Source organism: Lactuca saligna, chromosome 9 (assembly GCF_052625555.1).
Source record: "Lactuca saligna cultivar CGN05327 chromosome 9, ASM5262555v1, whole genome shotgun sequence".
Taxonomy (NCBI): domain Eukaryota; kingdom Viridiplantae; phylum Streptophyta; class Magnoliopsida; order Asterales; family Asteraceae; genus Lactuca; species Lactuca saligna.
In genome coordinates this window covers 162,084,196-162,094,739 of record NC_136425.1, presented here as the reverse complement: position 1 = coordinate 162,094,739, position 10,544 = coordinate 162,084,196, and the positions used below count along the sequence as shown (strand labels likewise).

Genomic DNA, 10,544 nt, shown 5'->3' with positions numbered 1-10,544 from the left:
TTTGGATTGGTTGTGTATGGATTAATATTTCTATAAAAAGTTATCAGATTTTATAATTTTTTTTTAAATTTAATGTAAAATAAATAAATAAAATAAAAATAAAAAAAAACCAAAATTGTTTTTGCGGCGATATCTTTTGTGGCGACGTACTCATATTAGCGGCGGCATATCAATAGCGGCGATGCGAATCATTAGCGGCGACTACATGTATATTAGCGGCGAAACATTACGGCGACCCATATGCAGCGACATGTAACTGTTAAAGGTATTAGCGGCGACACTCCGGGCCTTTAGTGACGACACACATTGCCGTTGTTGGCCAGTTTTCTTGTAGTGGAATATGAATGCCTAATAAAGATTCATGTTCCACCAGCATTAACGCATGAGAGTGATGAGACCATAGCCTTTACTATAATTGATTTACCACCTTCTGATACACAAGATACTCAACAATGACCACTGCGTCAAAAATGACTTTTGAGGGTAAAAGTAAAAAATAAAAAACAAAATTTACTAGTCGTTTCCTTAGATTTATGACTACATTTAAAGTGAAACATTTTAGAATATCAATGCCTAATAAACATATTCAACGTTCCACCAACATTAATCTAACACGCATGAGAGTGATGAAACTCTAGCCTTTATTATAGATTGAAAATATACCAACCAAAATTGAATGAATCTTCCTCTTAAAAGTTCAACAAAATGTTTTACTTTATTTTTATCAGGACAAAATAATTTCAATGTATGATCAAACTGACATATTTTATGACTGTTTCGTTGTTTTACCTTTAGTTCCCAACTATTGGTTCGGTGGTGAGAAACACAAATACTAGGTTGACGATCCAATGTTTTTACCATAGGGCAAAATATTTTCTTTGATTAGACTAGCAATAAATTACAAACTAAATGTATTTAAATAGTTATATTTAATTATTTATCACATATTGTAGCGTAAAACATTCTTCATAATGGGTTTTGCAATTATATATAATTTTCTAAAGTAACTTTTTTGGACCATATCAAGACCTAATAAACATTCAAGTTCCACTCAAATAATAAAATATGAAAAATGTTAGACAAATAAAATCCACGGATCATAGACACTTTATGCGATTTTTTTATCTAGTTAAGAATTGGACAATGTAAAAAGTTGAATATGTCGTAAGATGACAAGTTTGATAAAGTCATTCTTTATTTTTTTACTCTATCCACACATACGCTACCTTGATATGTTCCAATGTTTTTTACTATAAAAGCATCACCACGTTGCATGTTATTCACAAACTTCTCAAGCTAATTAACGAAGACATAAAAACACAAGTTTCTCCTTCTCAACAATGACATCTCATTTGCTTTTATTTGGTCTCTTGGTGGCGGGTTGCTCCGTTGCGTTTGCTTCGGACCCTAGTCCTCTTCAGGACTTCTGTGTGGCAGACGAAATAGACGAAAATAGCACAGGTAAGAATTTATGTCTAAAGGTCGAGAAACTCTCCAGCATTTTCATGCATAATTTGAAAACATATCATACTTAATTGTGATTAATAGTTTATTTATTTAATTTTTTTCACTCGTAGTATTTGTGAATGGCTTGGTTTGCAAAGAGGCAAGGTTTGTACAAGCTGATGATTTCTTTTATAGTGGGCTGCAACTAATGGGAAATACTTCGAATGCGGTTGGGTCAGCTGTGACTCCGGTGACTGTAGCAGAGTTGCCGGGACTTAACACTCTTGGTATCTCAATGGCACGTATTGACTTTGCCCCACAGGGTATTAACCCCCCACATACACACCCTCGGGCCACTGAAATTTTGACTGTTATGGAAGGTCGTATTCTAGTCGGGTTTGTCACGTCCAACCCTGAAAATCGACTCATCACAAAACTACTTCAGAAAGGCGATGTTTTCGTGTTCCCAGAAGGTCTAATTCACTTCCAGAAAAACGTGGGAAATGGCTATGCTGTTGCTATTGCTGCTTTGAGTAGTCAAAATCCAGGTGTTATTACCATTGCAAATGTTGTGTTTGGATCAAATCCCGATATCGCAGCAGATATTCTTGCAAAGGCTTTTCAAGTTGACGTCAACGTCGTCTATCAAATACAATCTAAATTCTAACTTTTATGTGATTGAAAAATGTTGTTTTCAGTGATTTAAACTCTTCAATCTTGTGATATTTTTTATTTTTATGTTACTATATTTAAAATTGAATAAAAAATATATATTTTATTGTATCCGTGATTTAGATGTAAATCTTATTTGGTATTAACAACTTCAAAACTATGATCTAATGTTAAATCCTTGCATTGTGCTAGCAATTGATAAATTACGAGACAAAATAAGATTAAATGGTCCCACGTGCTTTAAGAAAGTGAGAAGTTTAGTACTTATTTATTTAATTTTTTTTTTTTTTTCTGGATGAGTATGGTCCTTATGTTTCAATTACTTGCCTATCCGTCCATAATCCGCAACCTATGCAAATTGACTTTTGTCTCATTTTAAATAATGTTTTGCTTATTATAATTAAAAAAAATATAATAACTAAACCCTAACGCCATACCTGCTCCCATCCACCTTTCCTTACCCACCCCACCCACCCCACCCATTAGATTCCACTCCATTCTTCTAATCGCGAATATTACGTGATGAGCAATATAATCATAACCGGTATAATTATAGTTAGGGCTGTAAACGAACTTAACGTTCGGCGAACCGTTCGTGAACTGTTCGACGGGAAGTTCGTTTATGTCCGTTATTTAATAAATGAACGAACATGAAAAAAATTTATCGTTCGTTTAGTTGAATGAACGAACATGAACAATAGTCTCGTTTGTTCATTTATGTTCGTGAACGTTCGTTTACGATGTTCATTTACGTTCGTTTATTTTCGTTCGTTTAAGTTTATTTATATTCATCTATATTCAATTATTTTTTTATTATATTACTATATTATATGTTCGTTTATGTTCATATATGTTTAATTGTGTTTTTTTTTTTTATCTTTGTTCGTTTATGTTTGTTCGTTTATGTTCGTTTAGCATGTTCACGAACATGAACAAAGTAATTTGTTAAACGAACGAACATGAACAAGAAAATCTCGTTCGTTTATCCGTTCGTGTTCGTTTGTTGTTCGGCTAACTTAAACGAACGAACATGAACAAGACTTGTTCGTGTTCGTTTGGTTCGTTTACAGCCCTTATTATAGTGGTTGCTCATGTCACATAACTACGATGGAGGAACATCTTAGGGATTATCAGAAACTTGCGTGGATAGGAGTCGTAAAGTTTGGAAATAATAAAAAGCATTGATCAAAGGTTACATAACCATTACGAATGGTCAATTCACAATAAACCGTTTGCATATGTGGACGGGTTAAAACACAATCTCATCATTATTTCTCAACATGTTTTTGGAATTGGAAATAAAATTACTCTCGATGAGGAAGGAAGTATGGTCAACAATAAAATGACAAATAAGGTTTTGTTAAAGTCCAAACAAAAAGTGATATATATCCTTTGAATATCACTATGATCAAAGGTACTACTTCAATATGCCTTCTTTGAAAAGTAGTAAATGACATAAGTTGTTTGTAGCATTAGAGAATCTTTCACTTAAATTTCAAGAACATTAATTAGTTAGTTACACGAGATTTGGTGAGAGGATTACCAATTTTGATATTAACATCACGAAGTCATTTAATTACAATTGAGATTAACATCACGAAGCCACGTTAGCTGCTCCATGTTGAACATTATGGACTTCAAAAAAGGAAAATTATAGAGGAAAGAAGTATATCCTTGTTATTGCTGTTAATTTTTCAAGCTTCACATGGGTCTACTTTTTTTGTAAAAAATCCGAAACTTCACAAGATCTCATCAACACTATCAAAAAAATGGAATTGCATCTTTCAAAACCAGTCTGAAGTATACTCAATGATAATGGTTCAAAATTCAAAAATAAAAAATATCCTACTTAACTTATAGAGAAAGGAATCAGTTACAAATTTTCCGCTCCATACACTACAAAACAAAATATAGTTTTTGAAAGCATAAATTGATGTCTTTGTGAAGCTAACCCCTCAATGCTGAATTTTGAAATAAAATACCATTCTACTTGTGGATAGAAGACATCTCAACTACGGGCTTCATATATAACCGTTCTTTAGTTCATCAACATCACTCCTTATAAAGTACTTAGCAATCATAAACATAATGTCAAATTTTTCCTTGTGTGTGTTTGTAGGTGATTCATAATGAATTTCAAGAATAATCATTTATAATTCCAATCTAAATTCGATGAAGGCATATATCTTTCTTATTCACAAAATTAAAAAGGGGTATAAGGCAATGAAAAAAAAAGAACAAGGAAACCTAAAGTAACGTTCAATCTCACATTTGATGATCACTTTGTGAAGAAAATCGAAGCATACTTTCATCGATCCAAACTTTTCCATACCCTACCCATTTAAACCTTAATCTTAATACATTTTGATGTCGATATTAATTTATTCTGTGGAACTCTAGAGAAAGCAAAAACTTCAAAAGTTAATTCTTTGGACAATCATGTTGATAAAATGCACAATTTTTTTTAACTATAAAATCAAAAATTCACACCACTCCCAATGCTCCAATTCATGAAATAGACTCTTTTTATTTATTTAATCCAGAATCCACACCAATCCATGGGGAACACAGATCACCCAATGATATGGTTGAAGAGGAACATTCTACACCATCCGATGCTCCGGGGGGCGCAAACGAACCAAGTTATGATCAATTTTATGGAGAGAAGGATGGTTATATGAAAGGATATAATATTGAGCACGTGGATGACGCTCTCTTAGATTATGATAATATGTTTCCTCATCTAACTAAGTGGATAAAGGATAATCCACTTTCTCAAGTCATTGATAATCCATCACAAAGGGTGACGACTCATTCTCAACAAAAATAATATCAAGTTGTAAGGAACATTTATTGAAAATATTGCATGTTTCATGTGTTCTTGTCCAAAGTTGAATCAAGAATGTCAAAGTTGCTTTACAATATTCTGAATGGTTGAAGCTATCCAATTAGAATATCTGAGGTTAAAAGAAATTAAGTTTGGAGATTAATTCTTAAACCTCATGATGCATGTATCGTTGGTTTAAAGTGAGTTTTGCGAAATAAGGTTGACAAATAAGGGAATATTATCCAGAATAAAGAAAGATTGGTTGTCAAAGTATACTGTCAGGAAGAAGACATTCATTATGAGGAAACTTTTTTACCAATTGCATAATTAGGAGTTGTATGAATATTTATTATGTATGATGCTCACAAAAACTTTGATATTTATAAAATGGATGTAAGTATGCCTTTCTCAGCAGTGTACATAGAGAAACCTCCTGGGATTATGAATAAAAACTATCCCTATCGTTGTTATATTTTTGATAAAGTTGTTTATAGGTTAAAACATGCTCCATGTGCTTGGTACGAAACAATTAGTTTTTTTATTTTTATTTTTATTTATTTTTATTTTTTTATTTTTTCAAAATCTGAAAGTTCAAACAAGGCTCGGTAGATCCAACTTTTTTTTTTCCACAAAAGGTTGGCAATCAACAAATGTTGGTGACAATCTACATTGCTGACATACTTTTTGGTTTTATGAATATTTCTCTTACAATGAATTTGAACAATCATTGCAAATCAAGTTTGAAATGAGTATGAAAGGTAAAATAAATTTCATTTTAGGTTACGAATAAAGCAATTTTGTGAATTTTTTTTTTATAAATCAAGAATCTTATACCAAAAGTCTCTCGATAATATTTGGTATGATTTATTGTTCGGACGCAAAAATACTGATGGAATTTGTAACAAAATTAGGTCCGTGTAAGGGTAAACCACTCATGGAAATGCGCAATTATCATAGTATGATTGGTTCCTTACTTTATCATACCGCAAGTAAGCCTGATATTCATTGTTTTTTTAATATGTTAGGTTTTAAGCTAATCCGAGAGAACCTAATTTGCAAGCATTATAGAACATTTCTTGATAACTACACAAGACTCAAACTCAGGGTTTATCGAATCTAGCCAAAACTAGATTTTAGATTCAAGCGTATTTAGATATAGATCTGGGTGGATCTCATATTACATGGAAAAGAGCTTCGGGCTTATAGCAATTTTTTGATGGCAAATTGATCAACTAGAAATCCAAAAAGAAAACAAGTGTATCAATATTAAGGTTCACCACAATGCCTGGAATGAAGCCATATCCATAATTTGGCAATTGGAGATGAGGATCTCTTTAATCATCTTCCTTCATGGAGTTTTTTTTACAATAAAGCTTCCGGATGAGCAATTGGACATGCCTATCACACCAAGGGCTTTCACTTTTCATTTATTTTGTACAAAGGATATTACTAGGATCGAATCCCCAATAACAATCTTTTGATAAGATTATGTCATGAATGGAAAACCACAAGTGGATGTGTAGACGCTTGAAGGAAATACATAATTGGTTTCCATAAACCAATAGAAATGTATAAGAACATAATTTAAGATTATGAATTTTATGTGTTGTGAATGGGTGTTCAAATTTATAATTTCAATGTGGTGTACTTTCCCCTTATCATTTCTCTTATTTGATAGTCTTGTTAAAAAGTTTGTTGATAACAAAAATTGCTGATTAACTATATCAAGCAGTTTATGGTAGTATATTTCAATGCAATTGGAAAGATTAACTATGATGTGTGAAAGTGTTTGAAACTCGAGGAGTTACATCCCAAAGGTAGTCTTGATAATCAATAAAGGTATGTTGATGGACAAATTATTTAAACACTTGACCGAGGAGTTCTCTACGGTATGCAAAATTCTCATAATTGAATTTTAAAACGACTTTCTGGAATAATTCACGTGGAACATTTTTCTAGTTCAACAATTGAGAGTATACTATGGAGAATCCACATTCCTATAGTTATTTATGTTGAGGAAATAATGATGGAACAAAAGTTTGCTCCTGGCAGTTGGCAGTTAGTACAATGCTTTTCTTTTGGTGATTGGCAGTTTGGATTTTACCTTACAAGCCTATGTGAAGATTGAACCACAAAGGGAAGATTGTTAGGGTTATTTTTGTTTTTATAAGTTTCTTGTCTGTATATTATCAATACGTAGGTTTTTGCTTTTGTATCTGAGACTTGTTGTTTCTAGATTCTAGGACTCCTTTCTTACGCTACACACCCAAGTGGATGTTAACATATATAGTTGGTTATTTGTATTCACGTGTAATATCCTAGGTGTCATTGTTTGACTGGCGTTTCCCTTATTTGAGTATCTCATGTTCACTATAAATATGTAGCTGGATAAGTCAATCATATAGCAAGCTAGACATAATCGTTTTTATCTGTCTAACATAAAGCGTAGTAGACTTAATTAGAGTTTGTGCTACTACTGTTAATCATTAAGCTATCCATGAATCCTCTCTTGCAATGTTTAGTCTGAATTGTTTCATTTATATGCCGCATTCGGTTCTTTGATTGTTGATTATAAAGTCGCTAAAGTGAGTGATGATTTGTTGGTATATACCATATTTGTTTCTTGAGTATCCTAGCCCATGTGACTCCATATATCCTGAAGAACCTATTAACTTGCCAATTATTCATATACATACTAGATTGGATACCATCTTTTTCTACCGTCCTTAGTACCAATGATATCCTTATGACTGATTTACCACCTTCTGATACTCGTGATACTCAACTCGTCCAGAAAAACTCCATCTCAACTCGACGAGTTGTCTCGTTAACTCCCCAAGTGGTAGCCCGTCCAGCCTATCGCGGGAAAACCATAACTGACTCGTCGAGTTGACTCATGCACTCGTCGAGTCCCTCTTGGCTAATTCTCATTCAGTAGATTCTAAGCATAAATATTGTCCCAAACTCTAGATCTAACTTCCCAAGGCTGAAATACCACGTCAAACTGCAAGCTTTACATTCATGCATGGCACCTACAACTCGAAATTCCAAAACAATATCTATTATAGGGTTTAATGCATGAAGGCTTGACTCTAGCTTTATTAAGCTTGGATTATTGGGCTCAAAGGACCTCCTACAGTCCAGATCTAAGGTTTCAATCTCATAACATGGTCAACTAACTCAATAACCAAAAGATGGATGGGAGAAAACCCTAAAACTCCCTAGAATGAGATCTAACAAAAGAAATGGTCAAGATAACAACTTTTTACCTCCAAACAAAAGCTAACCACTAAAGAACACCAGATCCAAAAGTCCCTCCTCAATCCACTCCATGTTCCTCTCCAAATCTCATTCCAATAATGCATAAGAACACTCAAATTAAACTCTCTATCTCTCTCTCTCTCTCTCTCATACACACACGCACACATAGAGCGAGTGGAACTGGTCTAGGGTTTCTCACAAAGCTCTGAGGTGACAAGGAAGGTAGATATGAAGGGCTTAAGGTCCTTTAAATAGGACAAAAACCCAGAAAATTAGGGTTTCCTCACACAACTCCTACTCGTCGAGTCAGGGTCCTTCGATTCGTTGAGTAGACTCTAAAAATCCCGTGACCATAATAGTCTCTACTCGGTGAGTTGGTTCTCCCAACTCGTCAATTTTCCATGTCAAAAGAAGTAAAATAATTAAATATCATTCCTGGGAGTCGGGATGTTACATTCATTATTCAGGGTTGCAGCCCAATCATCAGTATTCATGAGGTTTATGGCCTTGGGGAAGAAAGGATTTAGACCTTTTCGGATGTGGATATTATGGTTTAAGTGATCCAAGTGTCCGATGGTGTTTTCGGAGCCCAAGGGTATAATCATAATTTGACAACTCGGTCTTTTATGAATTTTTGGGTTTTCGGGATGTTTTAAGGCTATGGTGAGTTGTTAGAAGTTTAAGGTGCTTGGTGCATGTTGGTGTGCTTTTTCTCAAGGCTCAAGGCTCTTTCATTTACCAGCCTCCATTGGCTTCTAGCCTCATTTTAGAAACCCTAACCTCTCATTGAGTGTTTGAGAGATCTAAGTGTGCATTTTGGTGTGCTTTTGCTCATTTTCAAGGAAAGGGTGCTTGGTGCGAGCTTGTAGCTCAAAGGAATACTTATAGATCTAGACTCTTTGCTTCATTTCCAACTCATTTAAGGTATCAAGTTCATAGCTTGGTTTCTTGTTATGTTTTATGGGTTTAGGGCTAGATTTGTGCTTATTTTTGGGTTTTGAATCCTCCTTGTGAGTTTGAGCCACTCCAAGAGCCAAGATTGCTAGATCTTGTCCTTTTTGAGTTTATAAGCTTGTAAAAATGGTATCTTCATCCTTGCGTTTGGTCCATGCATGTTCAAGTTGGATTAGAATGAGTCTTACTGGATTAAGATGGTTGTTGGGTCCCATTAAGTCATGTAAATGCATAAAGGTGCCGACTTTATACGTAAAGAGCTTTATTTTAAGGTTTTCTAAAGTTTGGGTGCAAAGTGCTTAAGTGGTTAAGCCATAAAGTCGGTTTTGGAGCAAGTCAGTTTACACCCCGTGTAACTGAAGGTACACCTAGCGTACCTGGTTGTGGTTGCGATCTGGATTCATCGAGTACGCCCAACGTAGCTGAGTGTACGCCCCGCGTACAACGCTCAACTGGGCTTTGGACTTGTTGTGTTTTGGGCTTCGCATCTTTGGGCCACTTTTTTGCTTTGGGCATTTTGGGCCAACTGAGATCAACTGTTGCACTAAGGGAATTACTGGGCTTAGGATAAGGCCCATATGGGGATTGGGATCAATTTGGAAAATTGGTCCATTAGTGGTCCTTAGTGGATCTATTGGTTTTGGACCTTTTTGTTTTATAGATTTGGGCCTCCGTTTTGGTTCAAGCTGGGCCAAGGGTAAAATGGTCATTTTGCCCCAAGTATGGATTATGGGCCATAGATTGGAACCCAATTGTTAATTGGGTGTTATTTTGTACTGATAGCTCGGGGAGTCGTCAGGGCAACATCGAGGGATTTCTTTCAGTGAGCTTCAACATTCGAGGTGAGTCTCCTCACTGTCCTATGGGTCGAAGGCACCAATGCTGCCCCATTTGGTTTATGTATTATAGGAAGACCCAGGGGTATCCCTTGGAATTTGTATGAAGGAACAGGAGGTGGCTCCTGGCGAACTGTATGCAAGACCAGAGTCTGAACTCTAGCAGTTAGTTAGTTAAGTAATGTAGATTGTGTGCTAGTTGTCATTATGATGCTTGCATGGAAGACCAAGAGGTGGCTGTCGACACTTGTCCGTAAGATGTAGGGTTTTGGCTCCCTGTCTGGCAAGGAAGAGCATCATACGACTCGTGGCATAATGGCAAGACTATGGTTGGCACATAACACTTTTATTGATTGTTGGATAGGTATGATATGTATGGCTTGTTTGATACGTGTGGTAGTGGTATTTTGGGAACCCAGTAAGCTTTGTGCTTGTAGTTTGTGGTTTATGGTTTCAGGTACTTCCGTTTCGAAAGGGAAGGGCGCGACTTGATCACTGTGCACACCCGTGTTTTCCGCAATACATGATTTTGGGAATGAACTCTGATA

The 10,544-nt window shown here is 35.1% G+C and overlaps 1 protein-coding gene across 1 annotated transcript; it reads left to right on the top strand.

The window, feature by feature from the left end:
- Positions 1-1,319: 1,319 nt before the first annotated feature.
- On the top strand, positions 1,320-2,162 carry LOC145017333 (putative germin-like protein 2-1). Its single transcript, XM_078975380.1, has 2 exons — positions 1,320-1,461; positions 1,578-2,162. Exons 1-2 carry the CDS (start codon positions 1,341-1,343, stop codon positions 2,111-2,113), a joined length of 657 nt encoding a protein of 218 aa, XP_078831506.1. The 5' UTR covers positions 1,320-1,340; the 3' UTR covers positions 2,114-2,162.
- The last annotated feature ends 8,382 nt before the right edge of the window (positions 2,163-10,544 follow it).

Coding starts and splice junctions, on each gene's coding strand:
- LOC145017333 (XM_078975380.1), top strand. CDS start 1,341: ATGACATCTCATTTGCTTTTATTTGGTCTCTTGGTGGCGGGTTGCTCC. Junction 1,462..1,577: donor AATAGACGAAAATAGCACAG/GTAAGAATTTAT, acceptor TTTCACTCGTAG/TATTTGTGAATGGCTTGGTT.